This window comes from Neomonachus schauinslandi, chromosome 5, assembly GCF_002201575.2.
Source record: "Neomonachus schauinslandi chromosome 5, ASM220157v2, whole genome shotgun sequence".
NCBI classification, from domain to species: domain Eukaryota; kingdom Metazoa; phylum Chordata; class Mammalia; order Carnivora; family Phocidae; genus Neomonachus; species Neomonachus schauinslandi.
In genome coordinates this window covers 147,116,106-147,142,204 of record NC_058407.1, presented here as the reverse complement: position 1 = coordinate 147,142,204, position 26,099 = coordinate 147,116,106, and the positions used below count along the sequence as shown (strand labels likewise).

Below are 26,099 nucleotides of genomic sequence, written 5' to 3'. Positions count from 1 at the left end.
GCCGCTAGAAACAAAAACACAACACAAGACGTCTCACCATTGGAATATCCCCAGCTCCCCCTTGTACTAATTTCCCTTAGTGAGATACAGACAGGCCGCGTTCCCCAGAGAAGATGTCATGGAAAGTCTGCCTCAGTGTAATGCTTTCTGCAAATGAGACTATCTTATAATGATAATACGTCGGTTAGGCAGGGTTTTGTTTTATGACATTCTAAGACGTTCTGGATGGGTCCCAAGATTTGTATGAGCTTGCAAGTCATTAGATTAAATCAGTATATAATTTTTCCCCTCTTTTCATAAGAATTATTGTCCTTCTTGCTGTGAACAAGTGTAGAACTTCTCAGTCTTCCGTTTTTATGGGCTGAACTCCACTTATCTTCAGGAAAAAATGGAATGACACATTTATTCTAGGCCTCAGATAAACCTGCTTTATAACAGTTTTAATTAAGATCTAACAGACCCTGACGTGATCAGGTTTCTAACCTGGTTTAAGCACAGAAATACACGGACATGTAAACGGAACAGTCAGTGAGAGTTTTCCCCGTGGAACCCCCAAGTGTTGGCAGTGGGTACAGCCACACTTGTTCTGGTTTTCTGCGAGAAAGATCCAAGGAGACCCTAGCCAGGCGGCCTCTGTCGTGAGAGAAACTAGGAAATGCATCACATAGGGAAGCTGCCACATGGCTCTGTCAACGTGAGAGCACCACGGTCCTCATGCTTGCTCGGGCATCAGCACCACACAGACCAAAACCCAGATTTCTGGGCCGCCAGCCCCAGAGCTTGTATTTCAGGAGGCCAGGGACGGGGCCTGGAAATCAGTATTTGTAATGACACTGCTACTGCTGGTCAGGGGCCACACTCTGAGAACCACGGTGGCAGAGGGATCCCCCTAACAACAAGGCCCAGCTTCTCTCTCACCTGTCCTCAGCAGGGTCACGACCTCGCCTCCTCTGGCGTAACTGCCCTTGCCAAGCTAGTTAATATACTGCATTTGTGCACCTGTCACCGTCTCCTACTGGACTCGAAGCCAGGGGTTCTCCAGCTGGGCTGCATGCTGGAACCGCCTGGAGACGTCTGAAAGCCCTCAGGGCCCCTGCCTTACTCCAGACCTTAAATCCTAATGGGCGTGGGGGCCTACAGGTCTCAGAAGCTTTGAAAGCTCCCCACGTGATTCCAAGCGCAGCCAAGAGGGAGAACAGCTGCTCTAAGCTAATGTGAGGGATGACAAAATGATGCCATCGGGCTGAAGCAGACAATGCGAGGCCCCATGCCAGGCCCAGGCCTGTCCTCCTGGGCCCTGGGCTCCAGCCCCTTGTACCACCTTCTGTAATGGTGCTCAGTAGACACCTGCTGGAGGAACGAGCCCTCATCAACCAGCAGCCTTGTGGAGGGCTAGCACCTCCCTTCTCCAGGGTGCCTGGATGAATACCTGGAAACAAATCAGGTCATTATCAATTCTCAACCTTCCTAAGGGAAGTAACCCTATACCAGAAGGAAGCTCCTCTGAGAAAGCTTTACTGGGAAATAACCCCACATCCATGAGTCCAAGTAAGTATCATAACTATGGATAAAAACCGGAAAACATCGTTTTGGCCCAGAACAGGGGTCAGCAAACTATGACGCATCAGCCAAACCGAGCTGCCACCTATTCTTACGGATAAAGTTTTATTGACACACAGCCACGTCCATCTGTGCGCACACCAGCTGTGGCTGCTTTCACACTACAAGGGCACAGCTGAGTACTTTCAGCCAAGGTGCTGTGGTCCACAAAGCCAAAAATTATTCCTCTCTGGCCCTTTAACAGGACATGCTTGCCGACCCCTGCCCTAGAGAATTAAGAGGACACCCACAAACAAAACATAACACGCTTGTCTTTAAGTGATGGAATTATGACTGTTTTCTCTGTCCCTATTTTCTCTTGTATTCACCAACTTCTGAGTCAGGGGCTACAGAAGCATGTGTGTGCAAATCAGGCACTGGTGCGTGAGCTGCCTGGTTCCCCGCGGTGACAGTACCTTGTTTCCAATGGCCTTTTTGGGTGGGAAGTTGTAGCCCCTCACTTGAGGGTACTTGCTCTGTAACTTGTGGTGCAAACTCCTGAACTCTGTGTAGCGCCGATAGACATTCCACTCATCGTCTTTTATCCGGATGTAGACCTGGCAAGAAAGGGAAAGAGAAAGAAAATGTAAATCTCCCTTAAAGCTCTCGTTACAGGGGCACCTGGGGGGCTCAGTCGGTTGGGCATCCAACTCTTGATTTCGGCTCAGGTCCTGATCTCGGGGTGGTGGGATCAAGCCCCACGTTGGGCTCTGCACTCAGCACGGAGTCTGCTTGGGATTCTGTCTCATTCTCCCTCTGCCCCCACCTCTCTAACATAAATAAATAAATATTAAAAAAAAAAAGCTCTCATTACAAAGGGGTGGGATTTTGGTCATGCTCTACTCATAAAAGAGCAGGGAGCCACATCCATCTTCCAAGCCACCAGATGCCCAGTGCCTAGTAGGGAAGGGCTTCAGTGGTAATCAGTCAACAAAGAGGTTGAAAGAATAAATCAGGCAGGTTACGGGAACAACACACTGTGTATCACTTCCTAGTATCTGCAGAGATAAAAAGTCCAGCTGATCTCAGAGACGGTGCTCATACTTTTGTCACATGCATATTATAGCGGTGAGAGACTGCTGGTGAGAGTCTGCCTCCTCTCAGGCTATGCATTTCCTCATCTGTAAGATGCAGCTGATTAACAGCACCTCCTTCCAAGGAACACTGGGATATACAAGCAGTGTAGCTATGCCTGGGATCACGCAGACCACCACATAGAGGAGGAGGAAATCAGTCTGGAGAGGGAGGAAGGGGCCAGGGTTGACATCAACCCAAACTGGATGGAAGGTCACGTCCAGATGGGATAAGCACCACTGGAGCATAAAACTTCCTTAGTTTCAATCAAGATGGGACTCTCGAGAGACCATTCTGGGGGTACACATTGTTAAGGGCTGTTTCTTCAGCTTTTCACAGGCCCTAACACCTTCCAGGGACACACAGCAATTACATCTCAAGGGAAAACAGAAGTGGGAGAGAGATCAATGCATTTTTAAAAAAATATACAAGAATATCCCAGAGAGTAAAGTTCCCAATGATATATAGCTATTGGAATCTGTAATCAGTAAATGCCAAAACACATCTTAAAAACCTCTAATATAATAAAAAGAGGCATCTGTGATGTGAGTGATAATTCTGCATCTACATGAAAACCACCCAGTATTCCCAAATGCAGACATCACATATCTGAACTTTGGCAAGACAACCGTCACAGTCTCCTGTAATACTCTTGTCACCAAGATGAAGGACGGATGACTTAAACCAAAGAACTCCAATTACTGGACGGAAAGTTTCCAGGGGAATGAGATAGAGAAACAGAGGCCTGTCAAGTTAGTTAGAAGCCTCCAAGCTGAGAGAGACAACACATATACTGGATGACAGATATCAAGTGATCTCAACTGGCCTGAGGGATGAATCTAATCCAACGTTGATGAAATTCAAAAAGATCAGTGTCAGGTTTTACAATAAAATCTGAAAAACCAACCCCGTAAGTAAAAGATGGGGAAATACGGCACAGGGGTAGCCTGTGGGACAAAGACTTCCAGACTTTAGTAAATCTGAGCTAAGGAAATAACGTGGGAGAGCACCAAAAAAGCCTTTGTCATCTTTAGACCTCGTTAAAAGGTATAGGATAACTTCTGGGATAAATGAACTGAAAATCTTGCTCTATTCTACAATGACCATACCAACTTAGTTAGGTTTTGGTTGCCACCTACTAAAAGATGAATGGAAATACGTTCAGAAAGACCCAGATCACATGCTCCTCAAAGGGCTGTCGGTGGGCCAGCAGCATCGTCATCCCCTGGGAAGATGTCAGGAAGGCCGCATCTCAGGCTCCACCCCAGATGCACTGCTCAGAACAAGAACCCAAGTGGTTCACACACTGTAAGGCCGAGCAGAGGGTCTGCAGCCAAATTATAAGGAAGACAGTGAAGGGTAACAATCTGAGCCTCAGGGTGGAGGAGGCAAAGATCTCAGAGGAAAGACCAAGGTGACGTTTTCTGGATGACCCCAGGAAGCAGACTTCCAGCAGATACAAAGTAGAGGAAGGCAGATTTCCAAAGGGAAAAAAAGCTGCCAAGAAGAAAAGGTTTAGCTCAAAAGGCTTCTTGGCACGGGGTGTCCAAGCAGTGGTATGATGACGGATGGGACTGTTAGCCCAATTATAAGACTCCAGAAGCATCTGGAAGGACCTGGCTAGTTGTGGAGAAAAGGGACTTCAGGCTTTCAGTCTCTATAAACTGAGACACGATGGATCAGTTAGCAAATAAACCCAATGGACGGAGCTCAGGGGACTTTAATGAAGCACATTTGGGGCATTCTTTGGGTCCTCTTGGGTCACAGCAAGTGCTAGTTGCCCAGCCGGTCTCCATTTTCCCCCAGTACTTCTGCAGATAGCAGTGTGTTCAGGAACAAAACAACAACAAAAACCCAAAACAAAAACTTAACTACATTTTCCTGCCTACCTCAAGGTAAGAGCAGGTAATGAGATGTAAGCAAAAATCACTGGGACTTCTAAGGAAGCCCTTAGGAGAGATCTGACTTAGCTAATAGTGCCCTTTTACCCTTCTTCCTTTCTTCTTTCTTTCCCACAAATGTGATGATGACTGGAGCTCCAATAGACATTTTGTATTCATGAGATCATCTCAATTATGGAAAAAGACAGAAGGGCCTGTGGGTCTCTGATGTCATTATAGAGCCACCACAACAATTACTAGACTATCTACTCAAAAAAATTTTTCTAACAAAAGAGAGTTATTCATCTTGAATTTAGAGGTCTTTGTCCTGGTGGTTGAATGCAGCTCCAACCTGCCACATCCTAAATGGACTCTATCTGCCTGTAGTATATTGTTATACAAATCCAGTATCCCCTGGAGAATGGCAAGTTCAACTGCTTGTCTGATCATCATGCACAAGGTTAATTATCTAGATCAGTAGAGGTAAACTACGGCCCATGAGCCAAATCCAGCCACATCCATTTATTTACCTATTGTTTATAGCTGCTTCTGAAATATAACGGCAGAAGTGAGTGGTTCCAACAAAGACCATATGGCCTGCAAAGCTGAAAATATTTATTTTCTGGCCCTTTACAAAAAAACGTGTTGTCAATCCCAGATCTAGATACTCAGTACTCATTACTGTTAGTTTCCCATGGACACATCCAAGATCTGGTGTGGAAAGGGGCAGTGCTTTCCAAATACTATCAGCCGCTGGCTGGGATTCATTAACCCTCTGGGACCCAGGAATCCGTCGTGCTCCAAAGCTTCCGTAGTGATTCTGATGAGTGGACGTTAGGGTCTAAAGGTCTATGTCCCCCTAGAAATCGTACGTTGAAATCCTAACCCCAGACGTGACTGTGTGAGGAGGTGGGCCTTTGGAAGGTCATGAGGTCATGAGGGTGGGGCCCTCATGAATGGGATTAGTGTCCTTGTAAGAGAGACCCCACAGAGCTCCCTCGCCCCCTCTACCACGTGAGGACACAGTGTAAAGATGCTGTGTTTGAATCAGAGAGTGGGCTCTCATCAGACACCAAACCTACTGATGCTTGATCTTGGACTCCCCAGCCTCCAAACTAGGAGCAATAAAGTGTTTAAGCTCCTCAGGCTACCGTGGTTTGTGAGAGCAGACTGAATGGACTGAGATAGCGGGTCTCTTGGGAAACCCCTGAGGTAAAGCACAGACTTAGCACAGCCTCCTCTCTGACTATGGGTCTCCTCCCCTATAACATGGAACTGACTGACAGCGGGGCTGGGAACACTCGGACACACGAGCAGCGCAGCTAGGCCTGGGATCATGCAGATGCCCACACAGAGGACGTGGAAATCAATCTGGGGAAGGAGGGAGGGGCCAGGGTTGACATCAACCCAACTGGATGGAAGGTCACGTCCAGATGGGGTAGGCACAAGTGGAGCATAAAACTTCCTTAGTTTCATCAAGATGGGACTCTTGAGAGACCATTCTGGGGGTACATGTTGTGAGGGCTGTTTCTTCAGCTTTTTACAGGCCCTAACACCTTCCAGAAACACACAGCAACTACACTGGAAGGGAAAACAGTAGATTAATGCATTTTTAAAAACTGCATGAGTTAAGAAGAGCGTGGAGAGTAAAATCTCTGATGACAAGCAGCGAGTGTAACCTGCAAGTAGCGAATGTCAATGCACATCTTAAAAACCTCTAACATAACGGTAAAAACAGGCATCTCTAACGTGACTGGTAAATTATGACTCTCGGTTCTTCACAATACATTCAAGAGCCTATGGCTTCCTTCCATGAAAGTGATGAGTCCCTGTTTCTCCGATGGCCCCTTCTTGCTCTTCCATGTGGGCATCTCCTCTTTTGCCCATGCCAGGGATGGAGGTTCTCACTCCCTACACTCCTCTCCCCTACACGAACATCTGACTCCAACTTCCTTCTTAGGTCAAATCTGTATCTCTAGTTTGGACCTCTGATAGGGGCTCCAGATCCAGACTCGATAAAGCTCATCATGTCTACATCTGAACCCACGACCTCCACTGCAACTCTACTCCTCCCTCTTCTTGGGACCTTACTCTCTCAGGGAATGAACGAGAGTTGAGCCAGAGACCTGGGGATCACCTTTGACCAGTCCTGTTCTTTCACCCACATGTCCAAGTACTGAACAACAGGGCCTAATAACCCACCCCTCTGCCTGGGCCACTACAACAGGCCTCTAGTTGCTCTTCTCAAAGCACCCATTCTCTCTTTCTGCTGTTGTCTGGACGCTGGTCAAATCCGAACCTCCTCGGTTGGCAGTCGAAGTTATGACGCTCTATGAGAAATTCAGCAAGAGTGGAGTGGCCCACTGCCAGACCCAAGGGAGTAAAAAATTTTTTCAGAACTCCAATAAAATATAATTCTCTTCAACGCTCCTGCTTGCCATTCACAAAGCACCTACTGTGTGCTGGGTCCTGTGCCAGGCACTGCACATACCTCCTCCTCCATCCTCATCTCAATCTGCAAGGCAGATGGGGAGCCTGCTCTTTCTACAGTTGCTGACATGGGCTCAGAGAGGGTAGGTCACTTGCCTGGGAGAACTCGGGTCTGCCTGATGCCGAGGCCTGGCACTTTCCACTACAGCACAGTGCCATAGTCCTCAAGGCTCCCCAGGATCCCAGGAATCCCAAGCCAGCCGTGCTGGCAGCTGGGAATAGCACCTGGCAAAGGAAGGTCCCTACTCGATAGCTCTGTGTCCCACATGCCCCTTTCCTAGGCAGATCAGATGTCCTTGGAACAGTCCCTTTGGTACCACATGCCCCAATTGTGCCTTCACATGTCTCCTCCTAATGCCATCAAAACTGCCAAACTACCTCAACGGTCCATCCTCAACAGCAATGCTTTTAGCATCCACAACTGGAAAACTTTCTCTGAAAATTTAGTTGTCCCTGAATTACACTTAACCCAATTGTGCATTTATTTCACTGAAGAATTAAAAGTGCTTACGTCCAAAACTCTTAGGATTTTAGTTTTTATTTTAAGGGCTCCCCCCTCCAAATTAAGTTTGATAGGCCTCCATTCCTTCTGCTTGAGCCATAAAGATAATAATTCCTTAGAGGAATAACAAGAATTGACCTCTTCCAGCAAAAGCACGTTCCCTTCTAAAACAAGCAATAAAAAAGCCACTTCAGGTGTAATCTCCTCGACTCAGCAAAAGAAAAATAAAATAGGAGGGTAATATTTCGATCAGGAATCAGGGCAAACCCTCTCTTCTGTGTTTTAACAGGAAGTTTGAATCTGGAGGTTTCTTTCCTATTGGGAAGAATTACCCTCGCAATGCCTGTAATAACATGGGGCAAGGAGGGGGTGGGACTTTAGGCCCTCGATGAACTGAATCCACAACCAACACTTGTGTAGACAGGGCCTCCAGAAACACTTCCATTTAGAAGATTAGCAACATCTGCTGGAGCATTCCTACCTGCCCCCGCATGCCCCTCTTACTAGTCAATGCCACCAGCCTCCTCTGCTGAGCACTCTCTGCACACCGCCCCCCGCCCCGGTTTCTTCACCTGTTTTTGAACTTCATCTAATACGTAGCGTGCTCCTTTGTGTCTGGTTTCTTTCACTCCAAACGGTGCCTGTGTGGATCTCCATGCTACAGGGCACAGCACCCATGTGTCGTTCACCATCATGTAGTGCGTCCCACTGTAGGAACACACACCCCAGTCTGTCTACCTGTTCTGCTGGGGTGGGCATTCGGCTTGTTTCCAGTTGGGGCTGTTATGGGTAAGGCCGCTAAGGGCATTCACGTGCTTGGCTTCTGCACTCATGTCTTTTGGGATCACAGATCTCAATGGGAAAGGTAAAATGATAAAGCTACGAGGAGAGAACATACGAGAGTAACTTCATGACCTTACACGCCGGCAAGGATCCTTACACAGAACCCAGAAAAAGGCACAAAGCACCTTCTGGCTGCTGGAAATGCCCTGTATCTCCGGGCAGTACTCACACGGATATATACAGAAGTAAAGATCCACTGAACGATAAACATGGGATTTATGCACCTGATATTTATATTAAACCTAGAATTCAAAGCAAAAGCCCTCCCACCCAAAGCCATGCCTTCACTATTCTCAGGAGATTGAGCTTTTACCCAAATTTACGTTCTCAGGAGGTCTTAACGAGACTGTAGTGGGTGAGCATCCATGAGGACCTGACACGTAATCAGAGGTCAGTGTTGAGGGAGGAGTCCAGAGACTAGACTCTGGCCTTAGGCAGATGTGGGTTCGAATTCCAGCTCCATCTCTTGCTAGCCAAGCGGTCCTGGGTAAGTTAATTCACCTCTTCAAGCCTCGATTAAATATGGAGAGTCATGTACACACACACACACACACACACACACGTATGTATATACAGATACACGCACACATACATATAAAGGAGGACTAGGGGAGAGGGGGAATGAAGATTTAAAAGCTGCTTTTCAGTGGCCTTAGGTTCCAGATCTACTTCAAGGCTCTGCCAAGCACAGGCACATGCTGACCTCAGGGACACCCGAGGCCGCCTCTGCAGAAGCAGAAGGACACAGCAGAAGGTCCGGGGCTGTGCAGGGAGACGGGCCTGTGTTCCAATTCCAGACCTTCCCCTGGCTAGCTGTGCCCCTGCGGCCGGTACTCCACCCCAGGACTCAGCTTCTCCATCTGTGTAATGGGGACAACAGTGTTTTGCAGTGTGGCTGTGAGACGCTGGGCCTGGCCTGGGCCTGGCAGGCACTGCTCACATCGTGACACTATCACCTTCGTTGCTGTCTGCCTTTGTGTACATGAACTTCCCTATTACAGAATTAGGGGTAATTATAGGATGTGCAATCACAAAATTACAGCAGGTAATTACCATGCCTAATTAATTGTCAAATGCTAGGCAGGCAAGGAAACGCAAACATAATGCAGAGCCTGTGGGTTGGGCAGTTAAGCCTCTCCTTTGCTTCCAAAAAACCGTCAACAGAAGCAGCAGAGTTCAGTGCATGACCTTCTTGGGTGGGTTTTCAAGTCCTGCAGCACAGCCGGGGAAGCGATCTTGGGGCTGCTGATGCAGGAGGACCTCGGTACGCCGTCTCTCGGCGGGCTGCGGGCTGGCCTGGTATTTACACAGCCCTTGTCACACCAGCACCAAGGGTCATGGACGAGAGTGCTATTTTAGGAGGAGGACCTCACAGGGGTACTTCATGGTTACCGCGAGGATCAGACCCTACACAGAAACTGCTGATGGGAGTGCAGCAAGAGCTCGGGGATGATGGCTCATTTATTTACACACAGCTGGTTTTGGAAACAAAACGCCAGGCTGCCCTGCTTTCTTCAGCATCAGCCCAATGCGTGCCTCTCCATTTCAAACTTCAAGCCCCTTTTTAATGGTCCAAACTCCCACACCAAGGCACCGAACGCTTCTTTATGTGTGATATTCAATGGGGTGAACTTCCTTGGACTTATAGGAAATGTAACATCTAGTGCCACAGATTTTACCTACAATTTTCACCAAAGCCCTGCAATTTTAGGCCCTAAAACAGAGACTCGGAACAACCAAGAGATGTGCCTAATGTGACCCGAGGAGGGGGAGGTGGGAGTCGAACAAGTCCTTGAGCTGATGCTACACCCAAGAGCCACGTTGTCTGTAACTGAGAGGAAGAACGTGCTATCAACTCTGAATTGCAATGCCCTTCTGCACATGCTTAAATGCAAAGACAGTCAGAGGATATTAGGATAACAAAGTTTCTTTTAAAAATGGCTTTAGGTCCCTAATTCATTTCGCTTCCTTAATATCCAAGGAATGAAATGATTTGTGTTTTGGTTGGCGGCCTGTGTTAATGTGTCCTAACAAAACTTCCCTTTTAATGAAATGGCTTCATGTGTTATTAACTATAAGTGTCCTCACTGCTAGAACCAAATGCCTGAATTACCATATGACCACGCTGATGGAGTGATATTACGGCAGCCAGATGCCAAGAATAAAATAAATAACTTGGCTGGAGAAAAACGACTTTTTAGTGCCCGGGGTTATGTAAACTCGGCAGGCCAGTGAAGCAGGAATGGCAGTCTATGCCTAGAATTGCCGGCACAAGCCCCCACATATGTTTCCAAGAAAGAAAGCGAATGGGCACCTTCCAAGTGAACCGGACCCAGCCCAGTCTCTGCGCTACCCGGAACGCGACATCACGATCACGGACACCGGCCGAGCAGCAGATGGCTTCTTCAGGGAGAGGATCGTGGCGCACAGACCTTGCTCACTATGCTCCAGCTCAAGTTCTGCTGTCTCTGACACTGCAAAGCAGTCTCGACAGTTCCACAAGTGGAAGGGCTAGCAGTACCCAGAGATCAGCCTTCCTACCGGATTGCACCCGTGTGTCTTCTGCGGTGATGGGAACTGGACCCAGGGTTCAGGGCATCCACTCTCCCTTCGAGACCCTGCCTCCCCCACTCAAGCCCTAGGGTCACTAGTGAAAAAGGTGAGAACTCTGGTCCCCTTGGCTGAGTTCCTGACCCCGCCAACTCACAACTTTGTCTCGAAAATAAAGCCTGGCACGAGATAAAATCGTGGGCGGGACCACTTCAGAGGAGGGCCAGATGCAGGACGGGCTCTCTCGGAGGACTCAGGGGCCCGGTCTCCACGTCATGCCACCGCTGCTAAGGTAACGGACCTTCCAATCCCCTCAGAGCCCCCCGAGCACCTCCCCCACCCCGCTCAGCAAGATGGCCCCTGCAGCTCCCTGCAGTTCCAACCACTGCTAACCCCAGCCTCTGCCAGAGAGTTAAGGAGGAGACCCGTGTGAAGCTGCCCGTGCTCTGGGGCTCACGGTGGCGGGCCTTGGGCGCCACGTGGAAGCCTCCCATGGTGCGGCGGTAAGCGAGCCCTCTCAAGGAAGTCGGGCACCAGAAGCGAGGCAGGGAGACAGGCTTCAGAAAACACTGAAGGTGGGCCTGGACTTGAGGAGAGCTCCATCTAGGAGCCGTGACTGAGAGTTCCCCTCACATCATATTTCTCGGCCATGATCCCTACATGGTTGGCACGCTTTTACTAAAAGTTCTAGCCTGGTGGTGGTTGTGCTGAAGGAACATAAGGAACAGCCCCAGCTGTCATATTTGGGTTTGAAGAGCAGGGAAGAGAAAGCACTGTACTCCCTCCCCTACCCCAAGCTGGAGAGACAGTGATCCTTGGTGGGCAGCTGGGCACAGGAGCCTGGCCGCCTAAGGAAGGTCCTCTTCAGCACGGGCAGCGACATCAGGGACCATGGAGAAAATCACAAGGGGTGAGGCCCCGAGTGCACATGAGACAGTCCCTGGAAAACTCAGAAATAGCTGGAGCCATTTTGATGGGAGCTAATTTCCGGCAATCAAGCCACTGGGGGCTCCAATGATCATATTCAGGGAATTTTAAAAGGAAGTATGACTTCATCCGCTGGTCACATGTTGCAGTCTAGATATTTGAGTCACGCACATTGTACCCCCTTAGCCCTGTGCTCTGGGAGATACAGTCTCTTGCTGAAAGATGGTTACTCTGTAGCAAAGTCTTCTGCTTCTTTCTTCCCAGATACTAATACTAGCCAAGTGTTCCTGGGGTAGGGGGAAAGGGGGAAGCAGAAGCTGGATATCTGTTTATTCTGAAATAAGTTAATTTAGGGTCTGCTTATGATGTACTGAAAGGTAAGATTCCAATCACATGTATGAATGTGTGCAATTATATCCCTGAAAATCAGACCAGAAGGATTCTAATCAAAACATATGCAGTGGTTATTTCTTCACGTTGATGGATTTTTATTATCTGTATGGTTTAATGTTTTCTGAGTTTTCCAAATTTCTTTCCTCTACTGAATACTGACTTTGGTAATAGAAAAATTAAGACATTTTTCAAGTAAGCGGGACTTCTGGTGGACACTGAAGACAGTGCAGAGCTGACCCTCCTTTTCTCCAAATACAATCGGACACAGTTTTAAATACAGACACAATCTGAAATGCATGGTCACCTCCGGAAACAAAAGGACTATCTCTGTCCTTTAGGAAGAAAGAGGTAACCTCCCCAGGGAACAGGGAACGGCCTGGGGAAGGAGGGGCCAGGAGCTGGGCCACAGAGCTGGCCCCGGGTGGGGAGGGGAGAGCTCACTGAAGACTGGGGAGCAGGCAGCTCTCCCTGGGGCAGGAGACCCAGCCGTGTGAAGCCAGAGCTGGGCCCAGGAGGCTTGCCTATTGATCTCCATACTGGCTGAATTCAATACAGGCCAATTTAAAGTAAAACCCTTTTGGAAGATCTGAGGCTCTAAACTTGTTTTGGCCCGCAACAGGGGGTGATACTGCTGTGATAGATTGTAAGTTTTTTGTTTGTTTGTTTGTTTGTTTGTACTCTGTATGCTCAGAACTAAAGCCTTGCAGAAAGCTGTCGGTGGGGGAAATAAGTTAAAACCAGAGTTGGTCTGTTTGTCCTGATGAGGGTAAGGGCTGTGATGAGAACAGGCTCTCTGACTGTATGCCTCTACTCCAGTGGGCACCCAACCTGCCTCTCGCTCTCAGGAATAAAAACAGCAAAACCCCCTCAGACACTGTCCTTCCGTGCTGAGCAGGGCATTCATAGCACATCCGGCTCGCGGCATTCCAAGCTCCTGCGGGCCACCCCGTGCTTATTGAGCACCTACCACGCCCAGGCCCTGTGCTGGCTGCAAGCACAGAGACAGAGGTGGGCCAATTCTAATGCACGGTCTGGGGACAAGGACTGCCTGGATTCAAATACTGACTTCACCTTCTCCATTTACTACGTGGTCGTAAGTAATTTAGTAAGCCTCTCTGTGTGCCCTAATTTCTTAATGTAAAGTGAAGACAATTCTAGCACTTTCCTTCTAGAATTGTGTCTAAGATCAGCCACTTTGCTTGGCATGTAAATATTTAACAGAAGTTAGCTGTTATCAGCAAAAGCTAGGTGCCTGCTCTCAAGAAGGTCACACGTTTGTGAGGCAGACAGAAAAACAGAAACTGCAGTCTGGGGGAATAAGTTACGACAAAGGGAAGCAAAGGAGGCCAGGAGGCAAGAAGGGGCATATAATTCAGTGTGGAAGGCATCAAGGAAGGCTTCCTGAAGGGGGTGATAATGTCTAAGCGAAGCCTTGAAAGAGGAGGAAGAGCGGCCCGAGGAAGAGGGAGGTGGGAGGGGCTATCTAGGCCAAAGCTACAAGAGGAGTTTTCTGCTTTGCTTGATTACACCAGGCCCTTCCCACATCAAATATTCTTGAGGAGATGAGTAAGAAAGAAATCGTTATAAGAGAATGTGGCGTCTGGACAAGCAGTGCACTCAACTCTGCAGGCAGCAAAGAAATGGCTACCCCCCGATGGTCTCAGGGCTTCTGAATGAAGAGCTTCCGCTCTGCTGGGACCACTGCATCTGGCCTCCAAGATGTGGGCTGTGTGACCAAGTGTCTCGCAGGCAAGCAGCTCTTGTATAAACGAATGGGGTAGGGAGGCCATCCATCAGCAAGGAAATGATTCAGCAAGGAAAGCATGTCACTTTCTAACGTGATTAAGAATGACCCTCCTCCCACTGCTGCTAATTGTCCTTTAAGGAACTGATAGCTTCCTTCCGTATATACTCATACCAGACTTGGCTCTGTCTCATCGTGCTTCTGCTCTGGCACCTCCATCTCCCCCGAGACCAGGAGCTGGGCGCCTCTCTCCTGCAGAGAAACCCTGTGAGCTGGTCTAACGGTGTTCCTGGCCCTTGTCTTCCTAGTCACAGACTCTTCTTGGCCAGGAAGAGAAACCGATTCATGATGCCTTCCAGGAAATGTGCACTTACTGGAAGGACACAAGGGCATCTCAGAGCGCCAAGGGCTGGCAGTGCTGCTGGGCCTTCTGCGGGGCTGGACCAGGAGCCACAAAGCCATGCAGAAGGGGGCAGGTGGCTGCAGAGCCCACGCTCGCCCGCTCTGTGTGTGCGCCCACTCAATTCTGCTCAGTCTCTCCACAGCTTGTTTTCTCGACTTCTGAGCTCACGGTCCAAATAGGACACCTCTCAAACCCAGCCCCACAGACATTCAGAGTAGCCCAGTCAAGCCTGCCCAATCCTGAAGGTTCCAGGAGAGAGCGCCTGGGGTGAACATGGCTGTTCCTCACTGCCTGCATCAACAGCTCAGGTCTCCTCCAGGGACCCACTCCCCACCCGACCTCAGTCTCTGTGCTTCCCATGAATCCCACGCCAGCTCTCAGCCTACAGGCAGGCTGCACCTGTACTGCACCACAGTACAGACATTTCGCCCATGCCAGGCCAATCTGGAGTGTCTGAGTGACTGGGAAAGAGCTGAGAGGGTTTTTTTAGTTATTCTTGGCCTGTAAGAATATGAGCTCAGAGCTGCTGATGACCACAAGAAGGGGAACCTACCAGAGAATAAAGCCATTACAGAGGGAAGGAGAACTGCGGGTGGTGGTGGGCGGGGGGGGGGGGGGCACACAGCCCCTGGATCAAGCCATACCTAAACCCTTCAGCTCAGAAGCCCATCAACTAACTGTTGTATTTAAGCCGCTTTAAGATGAAGTTTTTGCCATTACACGCAAAAGAATTCAAACCAAAAGAGAATGTGATTAGGCCACTATCCAGATAGTTTTCCCCTAGCTGGGTGTCCACTGTGGACCAGTGAGTGTATGTTGGGGCAATTCTCAGAGATGGAGGTTGGTAAAGCACTCTAAAGGACACTTCCTCCTTTTGCCCCAAAGTATTCCTCTTTCTGAGTTTAATGGGCCCTTTAACTCATTTGCACAACAATGCAAAGCTTTTCCTGTACCCTAGCCCAGTGATCCTGGGACAACCTTGCAGCCAACACCAGGAGTACAAATACTTGCCTCCTCACTCAAGAAACAAGACTTTGTTTCTAACCACCACCAAAATATGTGGATAATGAATACCAGATCTCTAATTAGAGCTGATCCTTAGTCAAACAGCTACAAATTCTCAGGCAGTTGCTGAAGCAAAAGTATGCCTCAGCACCCTTCCCTTGGTACCATGAGGACCCGTCCCCCATTGAAATGCACTTAGGAGGCTTCAGTTACATCATGCCAAAAGGATGGCCGGGGAAGAAATGCCCCAAGATGCCAAGTGAGCTCCATGCAGGCCCGTGGGGGGAGCCTGGCAGACGCACCCCAGAGCCCCCACTGAGAGCCCAAGGTGAAGCTGCCCTACTCCACCCAAAGCCTCCCTGAGCAACACAGATGCAGGCTCCTTTTTACACAGCTGCAAGCCTCTGCTTATGGTCTTTAATCTTCTTCTTTGAAAAGCATCCAATTTAAGAATTTTTGCAGTAATCATTTCAGAGTAATGAAAAACAAACAGAACAATAGAACATCTCCGACGTGATGTGAGCACTCCATGCACCTCTCTCTCATGGATGCTTAAGGAGACGTATTAGTCATTAGGAGGAACCCTCTTTTATCTCCCCACACAACCAAATTTTGCCTGCATGCCGACCATGAACATCATCACACAGTTAATTTGCATCATGTGCTCATTTCTCCCTCATAATGACACCCATAAGATGGCATTAAAAAAAAAAAAGTTCCTGATGTCCAAGATGGGGCTGGGATGAACATTTCTTCATGTCTCAGGAGAGAGCAACACTGGGTCAACAGCTCCTGGCCACCCCGAGTGGGTAGGGCCCTCTCCAGGGAACCAAAGTGAAAGCCCAGGGACTCCATCCAGCTCCGGCTGGGTGACTTGGGCCAAGCTGCTTAACCTTTCCGAGCCCTGGTTTTAGCAGGTGTACAATGGGGTACACCAGCATCTCCTCACTGGTTGTTGTCACCACCCAGTGACACAGTGCATGACGCATCTATCACATCAGTAGCAATCCAATGAGGGGCTGACTCGATGAGTTGTTGACTGTGAGACAGACACAGGCAAGACCGACTCTCCATGACTGCATGGCTATCTGGGGAGGGACGAAGAGGGAAAGCGGGCCTTGTCGGAGATGTTGGCCCACTGCCCAAAGAAGGTGGCACGAGGGCAAAGGATTTGTCACCATCAACTCCAGCAAGTTGAGTCAAACACTCCCTTGGCCTACAGACATACAGAGCATCTTCTAGAAGCCATTGGCAGGTAAGATGGTGAAGGTCCCCGCCTTGCAGGAGTTTGCATGTGCGGGGAGCTCCTGAGCAGCTCCCCTATCCTGCCTTGTGTCCCAGCAGACCAGCATTCGGAAGCTTTCCACATTTCCTGGGGACAGACGCCCCCCCGCCTGAAAACACTCATTAAGGCCTATGGATTCTCTTCTGAAAAAAGATAATCACACACATGTCCCCACTAGGTGCACACACACACCTGTACAAATCATCTCAGAGCACTCCAGAAAGTCCTGGGGCCCAGCTGGCCACCACAGCCAGGAAGTCGCGACCGGCCGGGTCTGACAACTAGCATTCCTGCTCAAACTCATACAGCTAGAAAGGTGCAGAGCAGAGATTCGACCTCCACCTGTCTGACCTTCAGAACCTGAGCTTTTAGCATCATATGCGGACTTTCCTTTGGCCTCCATTATGGTGGCTGTGGAAGAGGAATGGAGAGATGATCTCTACTGTCACCACGGGATTCTGCACGGGAAGGATGAGAAGTGACAACTAACAGTAATGTTTTGAGCGCCGACTGTATCCAGAACTCTGAGAGGTGCTGCAGAAATAAGGCACTAACTCTGACAACAACAGCTAGCACTTCCCGAGCCCTGACCCTGCACCCGGCTCTGGGACTAAGCGCCTCACTGTCGACCATATTTAATCCTCATAACAACTCCAAGAGGAGTTATCCCTGTTTGACAGACAAACTGAGGCTCAGGAAGCCAGATCTGAGTGCAAAATCCCAGATGGCTAAGAACTACACTCAACCCAGAAAGCTTCTAGTATGTTAGCTTGCAAACATCCTCAAATTCTGAAAAAGGAATCTGGTAGCCGGTCCGCCACCATGCTCAGCTGTCCCCGGAGACCCCCCACCCGGATTCTCCCTCCCCCACGCAGGTGCTCCTCTCCATGTGGCCTTTTCTACGGCAGGCCCTCTGCCTGCAATGCCTTTCCCTCTTCAGTCTGCCTGGCGAACCCTACACATCTCCCAAGACTCCATTCACCCAACTCCTGCTACTTTCCCCAACGGGTCCCCCCCCCTGGACTCTCTAGAGGTTTTATCAACTCCACGCCCCAAATTCATCCTCTGACATATTAGGTTTCTTACTAGCATACAGCCTAACCAGCAATCCTTTTGCATACTTATTGACTGCTCTCTGCAGAGAATGGAAGCTCCTCTCAAGGAGAATGGAAGCTCCCAAGTCTCACTCACTATGCCGCAGCCCCAGACCCACGCCTGGAACACAGATGCCCAGTAAACTCTGTTCAGTGACTGAAGGAACAAATGAACGCCACCTGAATGTTTCCCTATATTTGGACCTTTACAAGTCTTTCTACCTCTACCAGGTGATACAGTTTTTGAGGGCAACAACCCATGACTAAGACGCTCCTGGGAATCCTCAGGGCCTCGAAGTGCTCAAAGGGCATAGTAGTGAATGGACAGAGGACTGGATGTTTGGATGGATGAACAGAAGGAAAAGAGACAAGGAGAAAGAAGGTGGGCGGGCACATTGTTCATCCTGTGCATCCTGTCACCTACCTACACGTAAACATGCCCATCCTCGTCGGCGACTGTCTGACAGTGAGCAATGGATGGAGGTCTTTGACAGGCAGGACCAAAGTCTACGTATGGAGGCTTTGTGGGATGTCCCGTCCAGCCCTCCTGACAAATAAAGACTTTGTAAAGAAGATACACGATATTAACAGCAGTGGAAACTGCAAAGTCAAAGGACAGCATGTAAGACAGAGGGAAACAGATGTGTGGATCCAAAACTCAGGGAGGAAAGAGACCAGCAACACTGGCTAATGGGGAGGAAAGAGGACTTCCGGTGACCATGGCCTGGAGCCAGAGCAGCACCGCCACCTAGAGGTCACTGCCGGACAGAGCGGATGCTGGGCACACTGCCACTGTTTGGCTGGGGCGGACCAGGAAAGGATGAGCTTCTCAGTTAAAAGGCGTTCCACAGGGCCAGACCCAGGATCAAGAAGGCCCAGCCCACAATGTCCAGAGCTGTCGGTGTGTTAGAGGATGCCAGAAATATACCAAGGTCTGGTCACTCAAGTAAGACTCGGGGCTCCAGTGTAGAAAAGGGAGAGGGGCGTCCTCATAGATGGCAGAGAGGCTCAGGTCTTCTAGCAGGGAGAAGGAACCCTTGTCTCAGCTCTCTCCCTTCCCGCCCCTTCTCCACGCCACAGCTAGAAAGGCGGTTCCAAAGCACACACCGGAGTCCTTCCGTGGCTCTCCATCGTGCTCAAGAGTGAGTCTAAATTCCTGCACGTGCTTTCAAGGGCACAGCATGATCTTCCCTTGCTCATCTCTCTTCTCAGACTCTGCCGTTGCCCCTCTTAAACCCAGCAGTGGGCCACACTGCGCAGCAGCACGTGGTACATGTAAGAACTCCTAAAGAGCTGTCAAATTTATTAATTAAACTCCAAGGTCCCTAAATATCATCTGCCTAGCACCTCTAGGGTTCTGGGCATGCAATTCTCTCAATCTCTTTTTAAGAAATCTTTGTAGGAACGCTTGGGTGGCTCAGATGGTTAAGCATCTGCCTTTGGCTCAGGTCATGATCCCAGGGTCCTGGGATCGAGCCCCACATCGGGCTCTGTGCTCAGCCGGGAGCCTGCTTCTCCCTCTCCCTCTGCCTGCCTGTCTGCCTACTTGTGATCTCTCTCTCTGTGTGTCAAATAAATAAATAAAATCTTAAAAAAGAAAGAGAAAAAGAAATCTTTGTAGCTGTTAGGAATTGCGTTTGGCTCCCAAACAGCAGGGGCGTATCATTTGGGGTTTATTTTCTCATGTCTGGAAGGAGGTAGTCCAGGATTGGTATGGCTAATCCACAAAGTCCCTGACCAAGTGCCTTCCGTTCTGCTGCTGCTCTGCCACCTACAAGATCCCCTCATGGGCCAATACGGCTGCTGGAGCTCCAGCTATCATGTCTGAGTTCTAAGCAGCAGGAAGGAGGAAGAAGCAAAGGGCAAGGCATGTACCACCCAGATGAGGCTCCTCCCTTTGAGCAAGTCTCCTGGGAAGCCACACCCAATTTGTCTCTATCTGGTTGGCCAGATTTCAGTCACATGGCCAGCTGTAGTTGCAAGGGAAGCAGAGAAATATAGTCTTTTCCACTTGGGCACATTGCCCAGGGCTCTGTTACTAAGAGGTAAGTGAGAAAGGGATATTTTGGATAAACAAAGAGCAGTCTCTGCCATATTCCTGTGCATCCAACTACCACATCTTGATGGAAGACCAGAAGATAAGACGAATCCTAAGACACCATCCCTGCTCTGTAAATGCCCCCAGTCTGACTCAGAACAAAAATACAGCGGAAAAGATAAATGACAGTATCAGGTGGGAGTAAAATGGACCCCCAAGACCTGCTGCAGTCTGTGAAGGGTGTGTGATACAAACAGAAGGCAGTTAACAATTATCAAGCACCTACTATGTACTAGGGAGCTATCCTAGGCACTTTAATCTATCTTTACTTCTTTCTAGTGTTCGTAACAACCATGCAACTTAGGTAATATTATCCACATTTTGCAGACAAACGTGGAGGGGTCCTATGATGTGCCCAGGGCCACATGGCCAGTAAGGAGCTAGAACAGGGATGGCAGATCTGCACATCTAGAGCTGCCGGCCTACTCTGATCCATTCGTGGGCCTGTCTGGGGAAGGGAGGGGCTGTGCGGAGGATTCTGAGAATTCTCAGTGAGACTGAGCTCACTGAAAAAAGTGGTGATTGATTAGCTATGTCCGCCATGGACATGGTAATGGGGCATGGTGGGCATGCCGTGTGCTGAAGGCTCCTGCTTGCGAGGCTACTGGTGGTGGGCTTGTCTGTGGAAACATTGCATTTGAACTCCGGCATCCCCATCAGCAGAGGGTGGGAGGGGAGGCATAGGCTGCCACTAGGTGAGACGGCCCCGGGTTTTGCTGCTAAGAACCCTTTGTGCATCTAGGGCCCCTGTGCCTCGAGAAAGTGGGTGCCTAGCAACTTGCCAAAATGAAGGCCACCTCCAAGCCCTAAATTATGTCTCTTACTAACGGCCTCAAAGGTAACAAAAGAAGTGACAGCTACAGTCAGAACAAGATGCTATTTTATTTTAAAACCCAACTTTAAAAGGACAGAGCCACAATCTTAGACTGGAACAGAGGTGACAGCTCCTGTCCTGAGTGCCATGCCTGCCTACACCCTCACCGCCGGGCACTCCTCTCACTCCCCCAGGCCCACGGGACAGACAGAGGGGCCCAGGGTCACTCGGGCAGGTCACCTGTCCCCACACCCCAGTGCCCTCCTGTGACATCAGCCAGGCCAAATGGAGGAAGAGAAAAGGATTCACGCCAAGTTCAAGACTCAGCTCAAGTGCCCTTCCTCCAATAAGTGGTCCCCGAGCCCCTCCACTGCCCCAGGTGGTTTAGGTGACTCTCCTCTGAGCTCTGGCACTTTCCTCACCACCATCCAGTGGATGCCCATCTTCCGTCTCAGGTTGGTCAGATACATGATCTCCTTGTTTTAGGACAGGGAGACGGGGAGGTGCTCGGCAAAGCCCTTTGGGTTGGAAACCATCTGTTCCTTGAAGAGAGACAATCGCTGCGTGACGGCCTCTGGTAAGGCTCCTAGCGCCACGAGGCTGCCTCCTGGGACAGCTTTCGTTGGTAAATAAAACACAGAGGGTCATGGGTTGTCCTGCACACTGGGCCGCCACCACCACACGCTTGAATGATGGGTTACAGGAGGCGGCTACCACTTGCTGATTAGTCACTAAGACTTCTAACCCGAGGGTGCCTTTCTGCCCCCCACCAAGGACAAGGCCGTCAAAGGAAATGCAATCTAAACCCAACGGGGCTGGCAGGGAAGCTAATTTTCTGTTACAGTGCATCTGCTTCTTCGCACAGAGCCCTGAAATTGTGTTTATGAACCTAATGTGTACTTTAGAGCAATGTGGTGAGGAGTAATGAGAACATAAATCTCAAGAGTTTGGGGGCCACCGGGTAGAGGACTGTTGAATAAATAAAAAGAGCAGCAAGTATCTCAGGGGATCTTTGATGCAAGGAGGAAGTGGCCACTCTTGTAGCAGTGCACGGACTCTCCCCTTGCTTGCCTAAGATAAGCATTCAGCTTAAATTCCACGATCAAGAGCCTTACTTCCCAGGGCTAGGGCCGCCATGTGAGTGCTCGGGACAGCTCCCCTCTGTGTTCTCCCTGGTCACTCGAGCACACTGAGTGTGGCCCGTTTTACCTCCTCCTGTGTTTCGGGTTTACTCCCTCTTCCCTACTCCTGAGCTCAGTCCTTCATCGACTCAGTCCCGCAATCAACCCCACTTCATCGACTCAGTCCCGCAATCAACCCCACTTCTCCACTGCAACAACGACTGGCTTCCGTCACCAACCCTGTGCATCACTCCCCAGGATCTCCCTGACCTGCTGGGTAAAGGCCCCCGTGCCAGCCTGCACTGCGCGTGGGTTGTGTTAGGCCAGCTGGTTCATACGGCTCCCTCTGGTTATTGTGGCCTACCCGCTCTCTGAGAAGCTGCCATCCTCCTGTCTCACGTGGCATGCCCTGGAGGGTACCTGCGACCCAGGCGTAAGCCCATCAGCTCATGCCTTAGTCCCCTGGCCACAGCAACTGGTTCAAGAATAGGCACGTGACTGCCTATGATTTGGTGAGGCTTTTACTGGGAACAATGGGAAAGAGATTCCTTCTCTTTTCTCACTGACCTGAAGTAGAGTATATTTGGAGCTGCCACAGTTGCCTTTTGCTGGTGAGAAGAACGTGCCCACCGAGAACACAAGAGATGCCGAGAGCAGGCAGACCTTGTCTGAGCCCCTGATCAACCTATGCCTGAAGCCAGCCCTACACCAAGGCTATTCACTTACAGGGATTAATAAATTCCCCTTCTGCTTAAGCCAGTTTGGGTTGAGCTTTCTGCCATTTCCAAGTGAAAGTGCCAGATATAAACCTCATTACCTGTTCCGCGCTGCATAATCTAGCTGAACCAACTGATTTCAAGATCCCCACATGGGCCACGTCCCCTTTCCTCAGCCCGTGTTCTCCACCTGTCCCCACCCTGCCTTCTTTGCCTGGTGAGCTCCTACTCATCTGGTAAGGTTTGCCCACAAGCATCTTCTCCTGGGAATAATCTGCCCTGCTCTCTCCTCCTGCTCGCAAGAGTATCCCATTCCCATTTCCCATGGTGCTCTAGGCTAACCTCTAACCCCGTCCCTCCCCGCTCCCCACCTGCTGCTGGGCCTGTGTCCTCTGTCTCCCCAGCTGGAATGAGCATCACCCAAGAGTAAGGAGATATGTTTCCTCATCTTTCTACCCCTTGTTTTGAACATCACACTCAGCAGTAAGTAGGTCACTCGGACAGTGTCTTTTGAACCTGAACAGAGTTTTGCTCCACTAGGAGCAACCAGTAAGCACTTCAATACCCTGGGTTACTGATCACAGGGAATCAAACTCTGGGTAGAGTCCAGGGACTGTGAAAACCAAGCCAATCACTACTGTCTAGAAGGGAAAGGAAGATACTTACTTAGAAGTGAGATGATGGATAGGGTTGGATACAAGGGGTGAATATTCAAGGCACCTCATCAGAATGGTCTACTGTGTTGGAGAAAGACAGACAGACATGACTATGAACCAGACACTTAATGGAAAGTCTCAGCTGTGTCTCTGGGCACTGGGCAGCCACTGCTGAAATCAGCACCAAGTACCAACGTCTGAATGAATCGGATGAGGCCCTACGATGGGAGTCAGGCTTTTCTAGGGAGCAATGTGGGCCAGAGGATTATCTGGAAAAATTACCTCCTTTCTCCCCATCATTGGCTCAGAACCTTAAGTATGTCCCAGATGTTGAGCTGCAACATAAACAGGAGATGTCACAGTAAAAGATACTCCTAAGTCAAGTGGGATCACTGGCTGGTGGTTTAAGAAAAACGTGCCCAATCGCCATGAACAATTTTAATAACTGGCACTCTAAGAAAGATGTTCTGTAGCAATTGAAGAATCACGTAAAAACATGGTCAAATGCTCAGTTGGCGTCTGCCACGGTCACTGTCACCTCTAACCAAGATGAGATTTCAGCAAGAGGAACTGGGGTGGCCCGCTGGAGTTGGGGTTGGGGGTGGGTGGTTCACAGGAAACGCACAAGCTTTGAAGTAAGACAGACTGGCTTCAAGCCCTGGTTTGGTTGCTTACAAGCTGTGTGGTTTTGCTCAGCTCACTTAACCTCTCTAAACCTCAGTGCTCTTCTCTGAAACGGAGATAATGATGTTCTTACTGCCGGTGCCCTGCAGAGATGTTTCAAGGCAAAGGGATCATGTACTCATGATGACCAGCACGCTCTCAGGAACAACATCTTTGTCATCCTCAGGTCTCCTGAGCCCCAACTTTTGGGCTTCCCTGGGCTACCTGAGAGCAGCCTCAGCAATTACCATAGGAGTTGGAGGGGTTTTTAATCTTAGGTAACCACATGAAGCACATTCTCTGGAAGCCCCCCTCCCCTAGTCTCTTCCTGACAACCGTGCCCACACCAATAGAGACTCTCTGAAGTCTGTTGAGTGGGGCAGGAAAGGCCGGGCTCTATGAGTGGCAGGGCTATTTTAGCTTTTGTTCAGTAAGATGAAGCATTGTAATTAGTCACATCACAAAAACAACCTCTGGAGTGAGCTCTGAAAAACAATGCAGGAATTGACAGCCTTGTCTGTTAACCTGCATTTCAACTCAGAATGGAGCATTTCCAAAACATCCAATTAGGCCTCCTGACCAACTTGTTTCCATGAATCTGCTGTAACAATAAGAGAAAATTGATTTTGCTTTAAGAGTGAGGAGAGCAGGCTATTGGTTTATACCACCTCTGTCCCATTTATGAAATCTCTGCCTCATCCAAGTGGCTTCTCCAAACTTTCATTTTCATGCCTTGAAAATGAGGTTTAATAGGAGGTAAAAACTGATCCATAAATTATCGATTGAGAGTCTTCAGGGTATCCAGGACCAGGCTGGGCACCAGGTTTTGATTTTTAGAATTCACTAGCAACAAATAGCCACTAATCTGCATTTCTGCCCATCTCTAGAAAAAGGCCCACTTGAAAGGTACCTGAGGCTCATGCTGATGCCCTGTGGGCCTTCTTCACCTACCTGAATACTTCAGGAACCACAGTTGTTATTTGAAGGAAAGGTCCTAGTCTGTGGTACTTCAGATGTTTGTATCCTGCCCTATTAAAATAAAGAATGTATGGCAACTTGCAGTGACACATTTAATAAAGCAGGATATAATCAAGAGCCATTCCAAAGCTTAGTCCATACCAGCCCTGATTCAAAGTGCTTTCCACAGGGCACCTGGGTGGCTCAGTCAGTTAAGTGTCTATCTTGGGCTCAGGTCATGATTCCAGGGTCCTGGGATCGAGCCCCGCATCGGGCGCTCTGCTCCATGGGGAGCCTGCTTCTCCCTCTCCCTCTCCCTGCTGCTCCCCCTGCTTGTGTGCACATGCTTTCTCTCTCGGTCAAATAAATAAATAAAATCTTAAAAAAAAAAAAGTGCTTTCCATAGCTTAATCCTCACAACCTGAGGTGCAGACAGGTGAAATCACTTGTCCAAGGTCACACAGCTAGAGAACCCCAGCAGTCAGGCCCCAAAGCCTGAACTCCTGCCCTGGCATACAGACCCAAATCAGTGCCATTTATGACTGATTGTGGGTCATGCTATGAGACGGGTCCAAACAGTCCCACGGGGATGGAGAGAAGGGCAAGGTGACATCTAGCCAGGCAAGAAGATTCTAGTTGAGTCTTAGAGGGCAGGCGGCAGACAGAGAGGGAAAAGGGGTAAGACCCAAGAGATGAGAGGAACCGTTTGAAGAATAGTTTGGCTAAAATGCAAAGGAATGAAGCACTGACGTTTCAGACGAATTTGGAGAGCACGTGTTCTGTGCTCTGGCTCCCATCAAATACAGGAGACCATCAAATGTCAATGAAGTTGTCATTAGGTGGCAGGTGAAGGCAACACGAGACACTTTTCCTCAGGAACCCAGAGAGGTGGAGGTGGCGGCTGTCCTCTGAAGTTCAAGTGCACAAGGTACACCTAACGGATCCGAACACGGGACACCTCCTTCAAGAAAGGGAGGTGCCACTAGCTTGTAAGATCAGCCTGGCACCTAAATACAGGCGTACGTTAAGGCTGGGTCACATTTTGTAGCTGTGACACAAAAACAGAATTTTCATGTCATTCAACCTAGTACTCTTCTAAGAAGTACTACGTGGAGCTTTAGGAAGCAGACACTGGCGCTGCCCCTCTCCCCAGCGTCCCAGGGAGACAGATTCTCCGCCAACAGAGTGGAGGTCCTTCCGACTACACTGGGAAGACCTTCCCTACTGGGAGACGGCAACATTCAGCTTAGTCCCGTCACTGTGTAACTCACCCAGCCAGTACCTG

General features: G+C 49.5%; 1 protein-coding gene across 1 annotated transcript in view; it reads right to left on the bottom strand.

Moving 5' to 3' along the window:
- The window catches only part of SNX29 (sorting nexin 29), a 502,531-nt gene that overhangs the window by 98,941 nt on the left and 377,491 nt on the right, over nucleotides 1-26,099 (bottom strand). Inside the window, exon 18 of the mRNA XM_021698163.2 lies at nucleotides 2,016-2,156. Coding sequence (XP_021553838.2) covers nucleotides 2,016-2,156 — 141 coding nt within the window. The remainder of the gene's footprint in view (nucleotides 1-2,015; nucleotides 2,157-26,099) is intronic.